The sequence below is a fragment of the Mixophyes fleayi genome, chromosome 12 (genome assembly GCF_038048845.1).
Source record: "Mixophyes fleayi isolate aMixFle1 chromosome 12, aMixFle1.hap1, whole genome shotgun sequence".
Classification (NCBI taxonomy): domain Eukaryota; kingdom Metazoa; phylum Chordata; class Amphibia; order Anura; family Limnodynastidae; genus Mixophyes; species Mixophyes fleayi.
Window position 1 is genome coordinate 50,783,404 of NC_134413.1, and position 21,585 is coordinate 50,804,988.

The 21,585-nt window shown below is 46.5% G+C and overlaps 1 protein-coding gene across 1 annotated transcript in view; it reads right to left on the reverse strand.

Annotated features, from left to right (window-relative positions):
* The window catches only part of CCDC9B (coiled-coil domain containing 9B), a 270,324-nt gene that overhangs the window by 229,120 nt on the left and 19,619 nt on the right, over positions 1 to 21,585 (reverse strand). Inside the window, exon 2 of the mRNA XM_075191871.1 lies at positions 18,328 to 18,365. Within this exon, the coding sequence (XP_075047972.1) occupies positions 18,328 to 18,350 (23 nt within the window). The 5' untranslated portion in view covers positions 18,351 to 18,365. The remainder of the gene's footprint in view (positions 1 to 18,327; positions 18,366 to 21,585) is intronic.

Genomic DNA, 21,585 nt, shown 5'->3' on the forward strand with positions numbered 1-21,585 from the left:
AGCTCTTTTGCCAAGTGCACACCGCCATTTTTATTTACGTTTCCCTCCGTTCTCAACCTTGCTCAGCTATCTTTCTAAGCGCCATGTGTACAGTAACTATGTTACTCCATAGCGGTCAATTATCTCATTATCCCTATATGATTATATGCCTCTACATCTCATCTAATCCACTTCCAAAAAATGAATGGATGGGAGAAAGATGAAAACATCCATATGTTTTGTAAAAGCTATGTGAAAGAGTGCTATACACACTGTTAAATTTGAATGTGCATTTGTCATCTTACTATTGTACCTTTCAAGAGTTTTATGTTTTGTAATGCTGTTCAAGATAAGATGTTACTAATAAAATGTATTTAAAAAAAACAAAAAACATCCATATGCACATGGCCATAAGCAGTGTGACAGCATTTGTGGTTTTTCCATGCTATTTCCCAAGTGAAGGGGCTATAGAATATCTCACTTAAAAAAAACAAAAACACCTCTTCATGAAGCACTAGGCTTTATATATTTTAATTATCACAAAACGGTTTGGTTCTCTTTAGAATAGAACATACTGTCAGAGACAGTAATCAGAGTAGAATTTGTCAGAGCTCCATGTCACAAAACTAAATCTGTATTTGCTGTAATTTAGAGAGGTAGATACAGATCACACATGAATATTCACACAAAGCATTATAGAATATACAGGTCATCACAGGTGTATTGAAGAGTGTCTATTTCAATGGACAAAATAATGTAGAATTCAGAAGCCAGTTAGTTAAATCTAAGAGCAGATGAAAATGTGCACAAAGATGTGCCTCCACAATAGAAATGGTTTCAAAAGTTAGGCACCAGCAGTCATTTTTATTTTTTAACGAGCATTGGCTACTGCACTTAATCTATGTCACATGGGTCCAAGAAGATGGTGTATTGGGAGGAGGTGTGTAAGCACTTTCATTTATTTAATCTGATAATGGGTTCACATCTGTTTAATGAGGAAAAGTTTTAGTCGTCTTTTACATAAACCTGAATGTCTATAAACCATGAACAATTAATCATTCACACCAGTGCTGTTCTGAAGAAGAATAATACTACTACTACTATCATAGAGCCGAGTATACTGAAGTTGTCAGAAAAGCTTCCCAATAGTTCTCAGTCTAATTGAGATATATATATATATATATATATATATATATATTGTGGCAGCACAGTGACCTAGTGGTTAGCACATCTGCCTCACAGCACTGGGGTCATGAGTTCAATTCCCAACCATGGCCTTATCTGTGTGGAGTTTGTATGTTCTCCCTGTGCTTGCGTGGGTTTCCTCCGGGTGCTCCAGTTTCCTCCCACACTCCAAAAACATACTGGTAGGTTAATTGGCTGCAATCAAAAATTGACCCTAGTCTCTCCCTCTCTGTCTGTCTGTGTGTGAGTGTGTGTCTATAGTAGGGAATTTAGACTGTAAGTTCCAATGGGGCAGGGATTGATGTGAATGAGTTCTCTGTACAGCGCTGTGGAATTAGTGGCGCTATATAAATAAATGAAGATGATGATGATGATATGGAAAAGTAGTTGTTTTTTTTTTTTTTGAATGACATTTTATAGCTACTTGGCTTGAGAAGACACATTTACACAGCTTACCAGAGCTTAGACGAATCTTAAGGAGAAATGGTTCAATTACACAATACTAAAGATATATTTATTCACAAGAGAGACTAAAGGCAGCTGACAGATATTTTTCCTGGTTTACTGCAGCCTCCCAGAGGACTGAAGTGGCAATAACAGAAATCCTAATTATCTATAAAAGGAAATAAGGACATACCTTCAAGCTTTGTAATGGGTCTCAACTATTAGGTCCACGTCCCTCATAACTAGACCATACTCTCATTTTCCAATGCACAAGAAAACCAGGATCATGTTAATATAGTTTCCCTTTCAGATCCGAAATAGTATGCATAAGAAAACAGATGCTTGTGAAATTATCATGTATTATATTATTATTTTTTATCACCATAATGCAAAAAAGTGAAAACCCAAAAAAGTGCACTGGAGTGCAACAACTTCAGGCCCTCCTCTACCCCCGATCCCTGGAACCATAAGTTCCCTTAGTGACAAGGGTCTTTAAACGTCCCTTTGCTGAAAGCCTAGGGGAGGTCCATTGAAGCTTCCCACAGGGCACCAGAATCATCTGCCCACGCAAAAAGGAGAGCAAGTTAGGAGGCTCAGAGGGGTGGGAACCTCACACCACTGCCCCTAGATCTTGGGGATCAGAGCCTATAAAGGTGCCTGCACCCAACCATCCATGAGAAAAAAACAAAAAAGAGGATTTTTACTTACCGTAAAATCTATTTCTCTTTCTCCACTGGGGGACACTGCCAGACATTGGGCTATAGTAGTGGGATTGGGAGTTTAGGCACTAAAAACTCTTTGATTTTTACTCCCCTCCTCTGCTATGCCCCTCCTCTCCTAGATACCTCAGTTTTGACTAACCAAGTGTACTATAAGGAGCTGCCCAAGATTGTAAATCAAAAACATTCATCATCAGATCGTCTACAGAGCAAGGGAGGGAGCGCTGTGTCCCCCAGTGGAGAACGAGAAATAGATTTTACGGTAAGTAAAAATCCTCTTTTCTCTCTCCTACCACTGGGGGACACTGCCAGACATTGGGGACATACCAAAGCAGCCTCATGGGAGGGAATGCTCTGGAGCGGCTGCATGTAATACTTTCCTGCCAAAGCTCGCATCAGAAGATGCGAAAGCCTGCGATCTGTAAAACTTTACAAAAGTATGAACAGACGTCCAAGTGGCCGCTTTGCACAGTTGTTCAGCCGAAGGCCCATGGCGTGCCGCCCAGGATGCACCAACAGCCCTGGTCGAGTGAGCCCTAAGCGTCTGAGGAACTGGCCGAGAAGCTCGGACATAAGCCAGACTAATAGTGGAAGTAATCCATCGAGCAATAGTCTGTTTAGACGCCAGCCAACCACGCTTCTTGACGTTGTATAAAACAAACAGATCCTTTGTTTTACAAGTAGAGGCTGTGCGGTCCACATAGCACCGGAGAGCCCTAACCACATCCAGAAGATGAAGATCGTAATCAACAGAGTCAGTTGAAGACGACAAATCCGGACGAAATGCCGGAACCACAATCTCCTGGTTGAGATGGAACCTAGACACTACCTTTGGAACAAAGGAAGGTTTAGTACATAACACCGCTCTATCTTCATGAAACACCAAAAATGGAGAACTACAACAGAGTGCTGCCAATTCCGACACCCTCCTAGCTGAAGATATAGCTAGAAGAAAAACTGTCTTCCAAGACAGATGGTGCAATTCTGCGGTATGAAGGGGCTCAAATGGAGGAAGACAAAGAGCCCTCAACACTAAATTCAAGTCCCAAGGTTCTATCGGATAAGAAAATGAGGGTTGAATATGAAGGACTCCTTGTAAAAAGGTCTGAACCTCACTCAGAAGTGCCAATTTTCGCTGAAAATAAATTGACAGTGCAGACACCTAAACTTTAAGGGAACCCAGTCTGAGTCCCTTATCCAGGCCCTCCTGCAAAAAAGCCAACAGTCTAGACAGGCTAAACCTGGAAGTATGGAAACCCTTGGATTCACACCAAAGGATATAAACCTTCCAGATCCTATGATAAATAGCCGCAGAAAATGACTTTCTTGCCCTAATCATGGTGGCAATAACTGGTGACGAAAAACCCTTAGCCTTAAGAACTAAGGATTCAACAGCCACGCCGTCAAAGCCAGCCGATCTAAATCGAGATAATGAAGAGGGCCCTGAACTAGCAGGTCTGCGCGCATGGGCAGACGAAACGGCTGATCTGCTGACATTCCCAGAATGTCTGAGAACCACGCCCTGCGAGGCCAATGAGGGGATACCAAGATTGCCTGAACGCGTTCTCTTTTTAGCTTTTTCAGAACGCGAGACAGCATCGGAAAAGGTGGGAACAGATACACCAGCCTGAAGCGCCACGGAATCGCCATGGCGTCTGCTGTGTATGCTCGAGGGTCCCGGGACTTTGCACAATACCGAGGGACCTGACAGTTCAGTCTGGAAGCCATGAGGTCTATTTCTGGTAGACCCCATCTCTGAACTAGAAGACCGAATACCTCTTTGCACAGGGACCACTCCCCTGGATGAACTTTTTCCCTGCTTAGGAAATCGGCTTCCCAGTTGTCCACTCTCGGGATATATACCGCCGATATCTGCGGAACGTGATGTTCCGCCCAGATTAGAATCTTGGCAGCCTCTGGCATGACTGCCTTGCTGCGAGTTCCTCCTTGATGATTCAAGTAAGCCACAGCCGTGGAATTGTCTGACTGTATCTGCAGGTGTTTTCCTTCCAGAAACCACTGAGCTTTTAACAGAGTCTTGAGCACAGCCCTCAACTCCAATATGTTTATGGGAAGAGCTGACTCCTGGGGAGACCAGAGTCCCTGAAACCTTAACGGTCCCGTGACTCCTCCCCAACCCGAAAGACTTGCGTCCGTGGTCAGTAAGGTCCAGGGGCCCGATTTGAGGGTCTGACCTTTGCCTAGCTTGCTCGTGGAGAGCCACCATGTTAATGACAGTCGAGTTAAAGGAGACAGTCGAATGAACTGTCTGTCAAACCGTTCCTGTGACCCCGACCATTTCCGGAGAATTTCCAACTGAAGAGACCGGGAATGAAATTAGGCAAACGGAACTGCCTCGTACACCGACACCATAGTTCCTAGAAGTTTCATGCAGGAGAGCATGGACACTCGAGGACGATCCAATAATACTCTGGTTCTCCGCTGGAGGGCGATGATTTTTTCCTGAGGAAAGAACACCCTCTGAACCATTGTGTCGAACACCAATCCCAGAAAGCGCATGCGCTGAGCTGGGATGAGAGACGATTTTGGCACATTCAGAATCCACCCATGGTCCTCCAAGAACTCCATTGTGGTCTGAACCTGGCGAGATAAAATCTCTGCAGACCTCGCCTTTAAAAGAAGGTCGTCTAGATATGGAATTATCGGAACTCCCCTTCGTCTCAGGGCACTTGCCATAACTGCCATGATTTTTGTGAACACTCGAGGAGCAGAGGCCAGACCAAACGGAAGGGTTCTGAATTGAAAATGATTGGAACTCACCGCAAACCTCAGGAACCGATGATGCTGTTCCATATGGGAACGTGTAAATACGCATCTTTCATATCGATGGAAGCTAGAAACTCTCCCTCTTCCATCCCTGCAATGACTGTCCAAAGAGACTCCATTTTGAATCTCTGGACTACCACTTGCTTGTTCAAGGACCTGAGATTCAGTATAGGGCGAAATGTTCCGTCCGGCTTCGGAACCAAGAAGAGATTGGAGTAGAACCCCTGACCCCTTTCTGGCCCTGGCACCGGAACCACCACTCCCGCACCCTGAAGCTTCGCCACTGCCTCCAGCAGGGCCTGACTTGAGGGGACAAGCGGGCACCGGTGAGGAAAGGAACCTTATTGGTGGAAACTGGATTAAGTCTATAACATATCCTTTCGACACCACTCCTCGAATCCAAGCGTTCGACGTGACTGACCACCACTGGCGCTTGAAGAGAAGAAGCTGTGCCCCCACCACGGGTACCCGCGTGGGGGCCAAGGAGTCATGCTGCAGGTTTTTCACTGGGACGCGACGTTTCCCGTCTGGGAGCGCCCCTACCTCTGCCGCCGCCTCCTCTGGAAACCGCCGGCTGACCCCTTGGTGGGCCGCCACGGCCCTGCGAGAAGGAGCGAAAGGACCGAAACCGAGCTTGACGCGGTTTACGAGAGCCCATAGGAAGAATATTACTCTTCCCTCCTGTGGCTACCTCAATCACTTTCTCAAGCTCCGGCCCAAACATAGTGACTCCATCAAAAGGCAGGATTTCCAAGGACCTCTTTGATTCAGCATCCGTCGTCCACGAACGTAACCACAGGGAACGTCGTGACGCCATAATAAGGCCGCCAATTCTGGCATTGACTGCTACTGCATCCATGGATGCCTATCCCATATAATCCGCCGTCTCCTGAATGTGCTCAGCGAGAACTAGGAGATCAGGTAGCGGAGCATTACTTTGGATGGCCGAGATCAACTGCTCTGCCCATATCTGCACCGCCTTATTTGCCCATGCCATTGCCATAGTGGGCCTAAACAAGTTACCGGAAGCCACATATGCGGACCGGAGCGCATTGTCACACTTTTTTGTCAGTGGAGTCTTTAAGAGATACTCTCTCCTGGGTAGGAATGGCAGAGGAAGTGGACAACCTGATAATGGTTCTGTCCACCTTAGGAGACGCCTTCCATTTAATACAATCCTCTGTTGAAAGAGGGTAAAAACTCTTAAATCTACCCGGCATAACGAACTGTTTTCCTGGGTTTAACCAAGCGTCCGTCACAATCTGTACCATCTCTGATGGCGGTGGGAAAGACATAACCTGAGATTTAGTCCTTTTGAAAATGGAGAAACCTGAGGGAGCCGAGGGTGTAGGGTCAGCAAAACCAAGGCTATGCCTAATACCTAACACCAGGCTTTCAATATTACCCACCGAGGTGGTCATAATACTCAGTGAGTCTTCTTCCTGAGTATCCGAGACTATATTCCCATCCTCATCTGATGGGATATCTGAGCCTGGGCTACGACCCTGGTTTACATCCAGTGAGGCCCTTTTGGCTCTGTGGGAGACTGCAAGTGGGCGATCATCACTATGAGTCAGAGAACTCTGTGAGGATGTGCCTGCAAATTCTGTCCTCCTCCAGCTCCGTCGGCGGGGAGAGATGGATCCTGGATCTCCCCCGCGTGACCTATCTCTGTGGCCCGCTGAAGAGGTCTACCTCCGTGGGCACCTAAAGCCCTAATGGCGCTATCAACAACTAACAGCTCGTCTCTAGGGGATGAACTACCGGCAAGACTGGTGAAGGAAGACCCGGGCATCAGCCACTTCTTACCTTGCGCGGGGATCAGGGTGAAGGAAGCCCAGGACTATTCACCCTCTCTGGGACTTAGGATCGATCCCCGCGAAGCACCCTTAAGAAAAAATAAAATAAAAACGTGAAACACTATCACTAAATAACATATAGGCAGGAGCCTATACTAAACTGGCCTAACTCCTAAGGCACTAAAAAAAAACTGAGGTATCTAGGAGAGGAGGGGCATAGCAGAGGAGGGGGAGTCAAAATCAAAGAGTTTTTAGTGCCTAAACTCCCAATCCCACTACTATACCCCAATGTCTGGCAGTGTCCCCCAGTGGTAGGAGAGAGAAATATAAGTGCAGTGACAAAACAAGGAGAAAAATAAATAAGTGCTGTAATGACAAAGCCCCAGCCTTTCAGCTGGCAATACAATAATTGTCCCACCCAGCCAGAAGGCCAGGGCGAGGAATTAAATGGATTGCCAAAATAATTTTTCATAGCGGTAAAATACAGGAATGATTTATGTTTTCCGGTAGCAAACATTTCATTTACTTCAGGTGTGTTTTACCTGCAGGGAGAAGGCTGAGAGGGACTACTCGAGAATTCCTTTAATATATACATTTAGCCATCTTATCTGCATTCTCTGAGAGTACTTTTGGTAAAGGAAAAGTGTGGAGAAGAATTCATCATATTGTGTCTGGGATTTCATTAAACCTGAATTATATGTCACAGAGTGCACAGACACTATAAAGTAAAGATGAGCGGGCTCGGATTTCGGTAATCCGAGCCCACCCGAACAGTGAGGATCCGACAGGATTCGAGCACTGTTCGGGTACTTCCGGCCGCCAAAGGAATTCAAAACGAGGCTATGACATCCAAGTCTTGCGTCGGATCTCGCGAGACTAGGATGTCATAAATGTCCCGCTCGCGGCCGCCATCTTCATTCTCCCTGCGATCACTGAAGAGGGAGGTTGTTGAGATCCTGTGCTCTGTCCTGCTGATTAGTTTAGTCAAGTGGTGCTTTGTCCAGTGCTCTGTCCTGCTGAGTCCAGTGGTGCTTTTGTCCTGTGTTTTTTACTGCTAAGTCCATAGTAATTTTATACCTTTAAAAAAAAAAATTTTTTAAAGAAAGTATAAATAGGAACTGCAATCTATAGTACTACGTTCACTGTGTCTGCAGTCCCAAAAAATAGGAACTGCAATCTATATTACTACGTTCACTGTTTCTGCAGTCCCAAAAAATAGGAACTGCAATCTATATTACTACGTTCACTGTTTCTGCAGTCCCAAAAAATAGGAACTGCAATCTATATTACTACCTTCACTGTTTCTGCAGTCCCAAAAAATAGGAACTGCAATCTATATTACTATGTTCACTGTTTCTACAGTCCCAAAAAAAAGGAACTGCAATCTACATTACAACGTTCAGTTTCTGCAGTCCCAAAGTGTGTGTGGTTTAGTGGTACGCTCTCTTGTGCTGCATATAATGGAGTACAAAAATTTTGAGGATAAAGTAGTGAAAGATCAAGACCCACTTCCTCCTAATGCTGAAGCTGCTGCCACTAGTCATGAACGTCGTCTGCCAAGGCCGATGCCCAATCTCCTAGTAGAGGGCATGTAAAATCCAAAAAGCCAAAGTTCACTAAAATTAGTAAAAAAAGAAAATTCAAATCATCTGAGGAGAAACGTAAACTTACCAAAATGCCATTTACGACACGGAGTGGCAAGGAACGGCTTAGGCCCTGGCCCGTGTTCATGACTAGTGGTTCAGCTTCACCCAAGGATCTGAGCCCTCCTCCTTCCCACCCCTCTAAAAAATTTAAGAGACTTAAGCTGTCATCACCAACACAGCAAACAACTCTGCCGTCTAAAGAGATGGCATCACAAGTCCCCAAGGCGAGTCCAAGGGTGTTGGTGGTTGCGAAGCCTGACCTTCCATCACTGTACGGGAAGAGGTGGCTCCTTCCACCATTTGCAGCATGCCCTCTGCATATGCTGGAAGGATCACCCACAGTCCAGTTACAGATTTGGCTAATGAAGTTGTGAATGTTGTACACCGGGAGGAGGATATTGATGTAGCTGGCGCTGAGGAGGAACTTGACGAGGAGGATGCTAATGTGGTTATCTCAAATGAGGCACCAGGGGGGGAAACAGTTGTTGTCCATGGGATGAAAAAGCCCATCGTCATGCCTGTCAGAAGACCAAAAAATCCACCTCTTCTGTCTGGAGTTCTTTTTATCCCAATCCGGACAACAAATGTATGGCCATATGTAGCTTATGTAAAGCTCAAATAAGTAGGGGTAAGGATCTTGGCCACCTAGGGACATCCTCCCTTATACGTCACCTGAAGAATCTTCATAGTTCAGTGGTTAGTTCAGGACCTGTGGCTAGGACCGTCAGCAGTCCAGGGACACCTAAATCCCTTGGTCCTGTTGGATACACACCACCAACACCCTCCTCTTCAACTTCCTCCACGATCTCCATCAGATATAGTCCTGCAGGCCATGTCACCAGCCAGACTGAGTCCTCTTCAATCCGGGATTCATCCGAGGAATCCTGCAGCGGTACGCCTACTACTGCCGCTGCTGCTGTTGCTGCTGGTAGTCGGTCATCTTTCCAGAGGGGAAGTCGCAAGAACGCTACGTTTTTCACCAAACAGTTGACCGTCCAACAGTCGTTTGCCATGAGCACAAAGTACGACAGTAGTCACCCTATTGCAAAGCGGATAACTGCGGCTGTGTTGTGTTGGTGTTAGACGTGCATCCGGTGTCCGCCATCAGTGGAGTGGGATTTAGAGGGTTGATGGAGGTATTGTGTCCCCGGTACCAAATCCCGTCTAGATTCCACTTCACTAGGCAGGCGATACCCGGGATGTACAGAGAAGTACGAAAAAGTGTCCTCAGTGCTCTGAAAAATGCGGTTGTACCCACTGTCCACTTAACCACGGACATGTGGACAAGTGGTTCAGGGCAAACGAAGGACTATATGACTGTGACAGCCCACTGGGTAGATGCATCGCCTTCCGCAGCAAGAGCAGCAGCTGCATCAGTAGCAGCATCTCCACAACGGCTCGTTCCAAGGCAGGCAACATTGTGTATCACCGGTTTTAATAAGAGGCACAACGCTGACAACCTCTTAGAGAAACTGAGGGAAATAATCTCGCAGTGGCTTACCCCACTTAGACTCTCCTAAAAATTTGTGGTGTCAGACAACGCCAGTAACATTGTGCGGGCATTACATATGGGCAATTTCCAGCACGTCCCATGTTTTGCCCACACCGTTAAGTTGGTGGTGCAGCATTACCTGAAGAGTAACAGGGGTGAGCAGGAGATGCTTGCGGTGGCCCGCAAAATTGCTGGACACTTTCGGCATTCTGCCAGTGCCTACTGCAGACTCGAGCAACATCAAAAAAGGCTGAACCTGCCCTGCCATCACCTCAAACAAGAGGTTGTGACGCGCTGGAACTCCACCCTCTATATGCTGCAGAGGATGGAGGAGCAGCAAAAGGCCATTCAAGCCTACACAGCCACCTACGACATAGGAAAAGGAGTGGGGATGCGCCTTAGTCAAGAGCATTGGAGACTGATTTCCGTGTTGTGCAAGGTTCTCCAGCCGTTTGAACTTGCCACACGAGAAGTCAGTTCCGACACTGCCAGCTTGAGTCAGGTCATTCCCCTGATCAGGCTGTTGCAGAAGCAGCTGGAGAAAGTGAGGGAGGAGCTGTTAAAGCATTGCGATTCCACCAAGCATGTAGCTCTTGTGGATGAAGCCCTTCGTACGCTTTGCCAGGATCTTCTTTTAAAGTCAGAGTAATATATTCTGGCCACCGTGCTGGATCCTCAGTTTAAAGCGTATGTTGTGTCTCTGTTTCCGGCGGACACAAGTCTACAGCGATGCAAAGACCTGCTGGTCAGGAGATTGTCCTCTAAAGAGGACCGTGACATGCCAACAGCTCCTCCTTCATTTTCTTCAACACCTGTGACTGCGAGGAAAAAGCTCAGTTTTCCTAAAAGACCCGCTGGCGGGGATGCTGAGAACATCTGGTCCGGACTGAAGGACCTGCCAACCATTGCAGACATGTCTACTGTCGCTGCATTGGATGCTGTCACAATTGAAAAAATGGTGGAGGATTACTTTGCTGACACCATCCAAGTAGACATGTCAGACAGTCCTTATTTTTACTGGCAGGAAAAAAAGCCAGTTTGGAAGCCCCTGTACAAACTGGCTATATTTTACCTGAGTTGTCCCCCCCTCCAGTGTGTACTCGGAAAGTTTTTAGTGCAGCGGGGAACCTGGTCAGTTAGTGGCGAAGGAGGTTGCTTCCACAAAACGTTGAAAAATTGATGTTCATAAAAATGAATTATCAATTCCTCAATCAAGAACAGCACTGCCCTCCAGAGACTACAGAGGGACCTGTGGTTGTGGAGTCCAGCGGGGACGAATTGATAATGTGTGTGTCACGACTGATAGTGGGTGTATTACTGATAGTGGGTACCTGCTGTTCTTGGCGCAACCCAGAGGAAGGCGCGGAGTCTAACGTGCACCTGGTATTCACCAGGAACCCCCGCAAGGAAGTATGGACTCCGCTGCAGGGACACGCAGGTCGCGGTTCTTCCTAGAGTCCACAGAGAGATACAAGGGGGTGTCAGACAGGCCGGTTCAGCAACGTTCAGGTAGAGGAGGTACAAAGGGAAATCCAGAAGAATGGTGAGGCAAGCCGAGTCGGTAACCTTCAGGGAGCGCAGTACAAAGGCAGAATCCAGATAGGGGTGGTCAAACGGTCCGGGTCAAAAGGGTCACAAGCAGCACGAGGAATGTCAGGAACAATACAGCAACTGGTACACACAAACGCTGGAGACAGGAAGACCTGATACTCTGGCACTGATTAGAGGACAGGAAGAGGTTTAAATAGTGTGGGGATCCAATCAGCATCAGCGCTGCAGCGCTGTCATGCCTGCCGCCGGGAATCACATAGCGTCCCGTTGCCTAGCAACGGGGCGCGTCATACTGCTAGGAGATGGATGGCAGGGGGGATCCGGAAGTGATGCGTCTGGTTGCATAGCAACCAGACGCGCGGTCAGGCAGTCAGGCGGCCGTGCGGACGGCGCCTGACAGTATACCCTCCTCTTCTTCCTCCTGTTTGAAGGAACTTTTTGAGAATTCTAGGAGCGTGAAGGTCCTGCTTGTCCACCCATGATCTCTCCTCTGGGCCAAATCCTTTCCAATGGACAAGAAATTGCTGTTTGCCACGAAGAATGCGAGAGGCCAAGATCCGACTGACTTCGAATTCAGTTCCAGAAGAGGTTTGTATTGGTGGGGGACGACCGGGAGGTCGATAGAATTTATTGAGTACCACTGGTCGTAGTAATGAGACATGAAAAGTATTATGACATCTCAGAGAAGGAGGAAGTTTCAATTTAAAGTATACAGGATTTATGACTTGCATGATGGTGTACGGGCCAATAAATCGAGGAGCCATCTTCATAGAAGGAACCTTTAGTCTTAGGTCCCGGGTGGATAGCCATACTTGGTCTCCCACCTTTAAGAGAGGAGTGGCCCTCCGATGACGATCTGCAAAGATTTTGTGATGCGGAGTAGCCTTGAGTAAAGCCGTCTTAGTCTTAGCCCAAATGAGAGAAAATTCCCGATAAAGCGTATCTACGGCTGGAACCGGTGAAGAGGACACTGGAAAAGGATCCGGAAACACAGGATGACTTCCGTATACAATAAAGAAAGGGGAGAATCCGGTAGACTCATGAATGTGTTGATTATGGGAGAACTCCGCCCAAGGAAGGAATTGAGACCATTTATTCTGGTTGTCGGAGGTAAAACAGCGGAGGAATGTCTCGAGATCCTGATTGATTCGCTCCGTCTGTCCGTTGGTTTGCGGATGGTATCCCGAAGAGAATTTCAATTCTATGTTCAATCTCTTACAAAAGGTTCTCCAAAACTGGGATGTGAATTGGACTCCGCGGTCCGAAATGATCTCCTTCGGGCAACCATGTAGTCTGAATATCTCCTTGATAAAGATATCTGCCAGACGACTGGCCGTGGGCAGTCCAGTTAGAGGAATAAAATGTGCCATCTTCGAAAATCGGTCAATAACCACCCAGATAGTGGTAAACCCTGCACTGAGGGGTAGGTCTGTGATAAAATCCATGGCCACACTTTCCCAAGGAGCATCGGGGATAGGGAGTGGACGAAGAAGGCCTGCCGGAACTCTTCTACAAGTTTTGTGTTGAGCACAAGTAGAGCAGGAAGCAATAAATCTCTCAACATCGGCACGTACATTAGGCCACCAGAAGCGTCGGCAAAGCAGCGATGTTGTCTTCTTTATTCCAGCATGGCCGGCAATGCGGGATGAATGAGCCCACTGCAGGGTCTTGAACCGGAGATGGGGTTCCACGAATGACCGGCCTGGAGGAGAGGACGTTTTGGTCCTAGTAAGGGCTACGATATTAGAAGGATCAATAATATGCTGAGGAACCAACGGTCTTAAACGATCGGAATCGTCAAATGAGCGAGATAATGCATCGGCACGTCCATTCTTGGCTCCCGGGCAGAATGTGAGCTTCATGTTAAATCGAGCAAAGAAGGATGCCCAGCGGGCTTGCCGAGGATTAAGGCAACGAGCCTCTTGAATGAACACTAGGTTCCGATGGTCGGTAAACACAGTAACAGGAAATATAGCCCCCTCCAACAGATGTCGCCACTCCTCCAGAGCCGCCTTGATGGCCAGTAACTCCTCGTCCCCTATTCCATAATTACATTCACTTGGAAGAAATCGTCTGGAGAAAAACCCACACGGGTTGTGTGAGCCAGCCGGAGACTCTTGAAAAAGCACCGCCCCAATGCCTACCGAGGATGCATCTACCTCTAAGAAGAAAGGTCGTTCTTGATCTGGCTGGGACAGAACTGGGGCTGAAGAAAATGCTTTCTTTAACGTTATGAAGGCAGACATGGCCTCCGAGGACCAAACCCTGGGGTTGGCAGTCTTCCTGGTTAAAGCTGTAATGGGGGCTATAATGGTGGAGAATCCCTGAATAAATTGGCGATAATAGTTTGCAAAGCCGATGAACCTTTGAATAGCTTTAAGGCCTTGTGGCTGAGGCCAGTCCAGAATAGCTGACACCTTGGTGGGATCCATACAAAGACCTTGACCCGACACGATGAAACCAAGAAAAGGTACCTGGCTAATCTCAAACACACATTTTTCCAGCTTGCAGTAGAGGTGATGTTTCCGAAGTCTACGTAAGACCTCCTTTACTTGTTCCCGATGAGTCTTCAGATCTTTAGAAAATATTAATATATCGTCTAAATACACTACCACAGAAGTGTATAACAGGTCATGAAAGATATCGTTAACAAAGGTTTGGAAGATGGCTGGGGCGTTGCAGAGGCCGAAGGGCATCACCAGGTACTCGAAATGTCCATCTCTGGTGTTAAAGGCCGTTTTCCATTCGTCTCCTTCTTTGATGCGAATCAAATTATAGGCCCCACGGAGATCTAGTTTGGAAAAGATTTGAGATCCACTGAGTTTGTCAAAGAGGTCGGAGATGAGAGGTAGTGGATATCGATTTTTGACAGTGATGCGGTTGAGAGGACGATAATCAATACAAGGCCGAAGAGACCCATCCTTCTTCTTAACAAAAAAAAACCCTGCACCCGCTGGGGAAGTAGATTTGCGGATAAATCCCTGTTTCAGGTTTTCTGAAATATATTGAGACATGGCTGACGTCTCTGGACGAGATAAAGGGTAGGTCCTCCCTTTGGGGATGGGTTGGTCAGGAGATAAAACAATAGCGCAATCCCAGGGACGATGAGGAGGCAAGATCTCCGCTTCCACTTTACTGAATACATCTTGGAATTCCATATAGGCCTCAGGAAGGTGGGTTAGCTCGGAATGAGCCATTACTTGACATTTTGGAGGCAAGACTCTAGACAGACATTCAAAGCGACATCCTAAACCCCACGACATAACTTGAGCGTGGTCCCAATCCATCTGAGGAGAATGTTTTCTCAGCCATGGTAGCCCCAAGATGAGGGGATTAATGGACCTCGGCAACACCAAAAGTTGGATCATTTCGCTATGAAGTACTCCTACCCTCAACCGAACAGGAGAAGTCACGGAGGAGATGGAGCCGTGAGTGACACGACTTCCGTCGACTGCCGTCAGAGATAACGGTTGGGGCAATGGGTTTAGAGGTATTTGGAGCTGCGAAGCTAGATCCGCCGAAATGAAGTTCCCGGAGGAGCCGGAGTCCACAAAGGCCGTGGTGGAAAAGGTACCCTTGGGGGTGCTCAGGATGACAGCCATCTGAAATTCTGGGGAATTTTCTTTAGAATAGGGAGCAACTGTGGATTCTCCTAAAACGGCCTCCCCGCCACCGTTTAGGAGGAAGAGTTTCCCGGTTTCTTGGGACAAACTCTTAGCAGGTGTCCCGGATCTCCACAATACAGACACAGGCGTTGTTTGAAGCGTCTCTCCCTCTCTTCAAGGGATAATTTAGAGCGTCCTACTTGCATTGGTTCGTCCACTGGCAGGATGGGATTTTGGAACTGGGGTGCTAGCCGTGGTATGAACCGTTTGCCAGGAGAGCGTTCCTGCGTGCGCTCTTGGTAGCGCAAATCCACCTTGATGCACATGGAGATGAGAGAATCTAACTCAGCCGGGAGTTCTCTGGAAATTAACTCATCCTTAATCCGGTCCACCAGACCTTGCCAAAAGGTTGCCACCAGTGCTTCGTTATTCCATTTTAACTCGGAAGCCAGGGTTCGAAATTGAACTGCGTATTGCCCCACGGACAGGTCACCTTGGCGGAGGTTTAACAAGCTGGTAGCTGCAGAAGCAACTCTTCCGGGATCATCGAAGACTTTCCTGAAAGCTTCAATGAAAGAGTTGGAGTTATTAAGAAGTGGACCCCCTTGTTCCCATAAAGGTGAGGCCCAGGCCAGGGCTTGACCACTGAGGAGGGAGATGAGAAAAGCTACTTTGGTGCGTTCTGAAGAAAAGGCCCCTGGGTTGCACTCAAATTGGATGGCACATTGGTTCAGAAAGCCCCTGCACTTCTTGGGATCACCGTCAAACTTTTCGGGTGTCGGGATGCGTACACCGGAGGCCGCTGTAGAGACCGTAACCACACTGGATGCTGTGGATGCCGCAGAGGTTATGGCTGGTGTAGCGGGTGCAGCATTCTGAAATGTATCGAAGCGGGTAGCAATCCCTTGGACACATTGTAGAAGATGCGCTTGGGCTGCTTCTTGTTGCTCCACTCGTTGAGCCAAATGCAGGAGTAGGTCACGAGCAGACGGTTCACCAGACCCCTCCGTTGTCATGGCCAGAGTATACTGTCACGACTGATAGTGGGTGTATTACTGATAGTGGGTACCTGCTGTTGTTGGCGCAACTCAGAGGAAGGCGCGGAGTCTAACGTGCCCCTGGTATTCACCAGGAACCCCCGCAAGGAAGTATGGACTCCGCTGCAGGGACACGCAGGTCGCGGTTCTTCCTAGAGTCCACAGCGAGATACAAGGGGGTGTCAGACAGGCCGGTTCAGCAACGTTCAGGTAGAGGAGGTACAAAGGGAAATCCAGAAGAATGGTGAGGCAAGCCGAGTCGGTAACCTTCAGGGAGCGCAGTACAAAGGCAGAATCCAGATAGGGGTGGTCAAACGGTCCGGGTCAAAAGGGTCACAAGCAGCACGAGGAATGTCAGGAACAATACAGCAACTGGTACACACAAACGCTGGAGACAGGAAGACCTGATACTCTGGCACTGATTAGAGGACAGGAAGAGGTTTAAATAGTGTGGGGATCCAATCAGCATCAGCGCTGCAGCGCTGTCATGCCTGCCGCCGGGAATCACATAGCATCCCGTTGCCTAGCAACGGGGCGCGTCATACTGCTAGGAGATGGATGGCAGGGGGGATCCGGAAGTGATGCGTCTGGTTGCATAGCAACCAGACGCGCGGTCAGGCAGTCAGGCGGCCGTGCGGACGGCGCCTGACAGTGTGAGGATGAGAAAGTACACACTGAAGGGGGCGAGGAATCAGAGGATGAGGATGAGGTTGACATCTTGCCTCAGTAGAGCCAGTTTAGTTTGTACAGGGAGAGATGAACAGCTTTTTTTGTGTGGGGGCCCAAACAAACCACTCATTTCAGCCACAGTTGTTTGGTAGGCCCTGTCGCTGAAATGATTGGTTTGTTAAAGTGTGCATGTCCTATATTTAAACAACATAAGGGTGGGTGGGAGGGCCCAAGGACAATCCCATCTTGCACCTCTTTTTTTTCTTTGCCAGCTCGCTTTATGGGGGTCCAAACAAACCAATCATTTCAGCCACAGTTTTGTAGGCCCTGTCGCTGAAATGATTGGTTTGTTAAAGTGTGCATGTCCTATTTCAACAACATCAGGGTGGGCGGGAGGGCCCAAGGACAATTCCATCTTGCAACTCTTTTTTTGGCATTCTGTACTCTTTGAGGCCTAGTTTTTCAAATTGCCATCCTGTCTGCCACTGCAGTGCCACTCCTATATAGTCATCCTATGGCAAAGCGGATAACTGCGGCCGTAACAGCTATGTTGGTGTTAGTCGTGCGTCCGGAGTCCGCCAACTGTGCAGTGGAATTTAGACGGTTGATGGAGGTATTGTGTCCCCGGTACCAAATCCCGTCGAGATTCCACTTCAATAGGCAGTCCAGAAATATTAGTATCAGATATTAAACTACGTTCACTGTTCCTGCAGTGCAGAAATAATAGTATCAGATATTAAAGTACGTTCATTCACTGTTCCTGCAGTGCAGAAATAATAGTATCAGATATTAAACTACGTTCACTGTTCCTGCTACATCAAAAAAAGCATGAACCTGCCCTGTCATCAACTAAAACAAGAGGTAGTGACGCGCTTGAACTCCACCCTCTATATGCTGCAGAGGATGGAGGAGCAGCAAAAAAGCCATTCAAGCCTACACAGCCACCTACGATGGCCCACGTGTTTGTGCCGCCCACTTGTGTCGCTTTGCTTAGACATCCAGCTACCTCGGTGCAACCTTTTGGACTAAAAACAATATTGTAAGGTGTGAGGTGTTCACAATAGACTGGAAATTAGTGGAAATGAATGTTATTGAGGTTAATAATAGTGTAGGAGTGAAAAAAAAAAAAATATATGGATTTTAGCACTTTTTTAAAAAAAAATCAGAACCCAAAACCCAAAATCAGAACCAAAACCTTTCGTGGGGTGTTTTGGCAAAACAAATCAGAACCCAAAACCTCAAGCTAATCAGAACCCAAAACCCAAAATCCCAAAAGTGGCCGCTGCACACCCTTACTATAAAGTGTATAGCTTAAAGCCATACATATTAATGTCAGCATGTGTGATAATTGGCATGTGAAACATGTCTTCTGTAAGAGGTGCTCAATAACTACAACTCCAACTGTATCACTTACCAATAATACGGTCTTTCTGCCATTTTGAAGCTTGAGGTCTGGAAATAAACATATACAGAAGAAAAAAAAGATTTAATTAAAGCAAATACAGTACTCACATGACATGTTTTAAGCCATGTTCACATCTTGTTTTTGAAAAATAGATGTAAAAAGTAAAAAAATACATTTGTGCTTTTTAGGTATTTTACTTCAGTATTTATTGTACTAACCAGTACTCCATTCTGTTGAATTAATTAAATAATACAAGTTAACGCATCAAGAACATAATATGCTACCTCCAGATATCTTCAGTGTAGCGTTAAAAAAAGAATTTCACCTTTATGATGAAAATATTAAGGAGTAACCTAAAACCCCCTTGCTCCCCTACCTGAAATATGGAAGGGTCCCTAACTAGCCAATAGTTTTTGTGTTAGGACAAATCCATTGGCAGCCTTAAGTGATGCAGAAACTGAAGCAGGAGGCTGGGCCAACATAGCACTTTGGTTCCAACAAATTTACAAATGGGGCCCTTATTGTAGACACCAGTTGGATAATTCCACATAAACATCTCTGGACTCCCCTTACCCCTGCCAACCTGGTATTTCTTCAGTCTGCAGGAGTGTATGGGAGCAAGAGATACAGTGGACGGCATATGCAGGATGTTGAGGAATTGACAAGGTAGTGAATAATATGTCTATAACAGGCCTAAGCAAACTGAACTGCCAGGAGGCTTAAATATTCAGACAGACCTTCAAGTGCAATAGTGGGGCTAACAATAGACAAACTCGATATTGGTATATCAGTTTGGGGGAATTATACCTTGGGACTCACCACCATAGAGTCAGCAAAGCCCCAGTACTTACAACAGGCTCATCTGCTGCAGCAATGCAGTCTGTGCTCCGTAGGAGCAAAATAAATGACGCACTTGTAACTTGTTTCTACTTGCCACTCGGCTCTTGGAGCCCAACAGAGTCCTATTGTAATAGAATTAACCATTGTTTCCCCTATTATAGCAGGCACTATGTGAGCACTACAGCCAGCAGTGTGTGTTAGACCACTGACCACACTGTCTTGGCAGGTATGGTAAATAACCTTCAACTTTTTTCGTTATTATTGCAAAGTATTACAACTGCCCCCACCCGGCTGTTTCTTAATGCCACCCGGTTGGCAAAAGTTTCTAAGGAGAACGCTGTTGTGCACACCATACCGAAAGAAAAAGGGTAAGTGGTAGAATAAAAAGAAACATCACTAAGGAAAGGACCTGAGGGACCCGCACACCACAGAATATATGCATTCCACACATGGTAATATTGGAGAGGAAAAAAACTGTACTGTATTCAAAACAAGTTCAAAACCCCTGGCCCATAGAATCAAGCAATCAAGAGTCTCTTCGCCAAAGCAGACAATAAATAAGCGGAGGTAACCACAAGGCAGACAGACGGCCAACTACAAGATGTCAGAGAACCATGGACGGTGCGGCCGAAACAGAACCACCAGAAGCCTGCCACCTGCATCATTGGTAGCGTAAGCAACCCCACAAGTAGTATGAGAAACACCAGGAACATGAACCTCCAGCAAAACCCAATCACCCGATCACCACGACATGCTTGTGCACCTCCTAGAGGTCTGTGGACCTTAAGCAGCACTGAGGAACCAGAAGAGCAGACACGAAGCCAAGAGTGGTCAAACTGTTAGCAGCTGACACTTTGGTCTTGGAAGTCTCTTTCTCTGACATATTGATGTTGTAATAACAATTGTATATATTCTTGCATGCCACTCTCAGAGACACATATACTGAAATCAGTAATGATTAATCCTCCAAGTGAAAATAAATACCTAGAGCGCTGTATTAACCGGTAGTAAAGGCATGTCAAATACAGAGCTGGTTTGTTTGTTAGATTGTACTAGAATCACAAACAGGGAGAGCACAGTAGGAGAACTTTTCAGTCAGAGGTGATCTGCACTGTTACTGGGGAGATGGCCGCTCTTCTGAGTGGAAGCCGCCAAAACACACTGAGGAGGCGTAAGCCCCTCCTCTCAGCTATGCTCTCTCAGTAATGGCTGCCTCAGCGAGGCAACAGCTTTCCTTCTTTATATTTCCTGTCCCGGTCCTCGAGTTAAAAAAGTAGGAGGCTACTTACTGTTATAGCTGTCAGTGCTCTCCTCTGCTCACGGACTGTTAGTGATATGTACTCCATAGGAGGAGTCATGACGTGCGGTCTATGTCCCCTCCAAGAGTTCCCTGTCTGTGACAGAACTACTCGTTGCTAGGGAGAGATCGGCAAGCCGTGCAGCTGAGAGCCACGCTGTGTGTGGAACAGCCATTACCTGATGGCTGCCTTAGCATTACAGGTGAAGGGAGCCCAGAAACTGCACACCCCCTACAGGGTCCCAGAATGAAGGCAGCACCTAATTACCCACTTAAGGGTAAATAAACAAAGGTCCCTGCAAAGCTGTAAAAATGATGAAGAAAAAAATTTAATAAAGACTTGATGTAAGAAAAAAAAAAAACAGACAGGAGCCCAAAATAAAGTGCCCCAACACCTGAGCACTTTAACTAAAACCGAGTTAGATCCAAAATGGGGATTAGGGAGTCATCTATGTTCAAAGAGGTTAATTTAAAGTGCTATAGTCCTAGTCTGCCTACTATACCACAATGTTTTGCAGTGTCCCCAATGGCAGGAAAGAGAAAGTAGTCAGGCTGCCAATTTTGAGCCCTATGAATCAGTTATGAATTTATAAGATGTTACTTTTAATTACTTTATTGATATTTACACAAGAGGAATACATAAGAGACCAATATTATTAATACATAATGCAGCTAATCTGACCATAAGAGGCTATATGCAGTTTGTGTTAAAAAAGAAAAAAAAAACAGCATCCTAGAGATAAGCAAAAATCTAATTTTCGCACAGAATATATCTCTGGTGGAATTGTACTAAATGTTATGTTTATTGTGCTATAAGCTGATCATACTAAACTCTATTGTATGGGTGGACTGGAAGCTTGTGGAATGAATGGAATTCACCAGAGTCAATTGTCTAACACATTTCACTGTAAAGAGCAGAGCAGGACAGCTACAGACAGCTGTCAGCTATCTGATCCCTCCCACAGATTGCTATTCTATGTTTGTCTCAAACTGTAAGGTGATAACATTTTATAGAAAGCTCTCCTTTCAGGACTCTATTGATGCCAGTCTTATTTTTCAAAAAAAAGGGGAAAAAAAAAAAAAAAGAGAGAGTAGTGTCGCATCGCTAAGATTTTAGGAAACTTTTCATT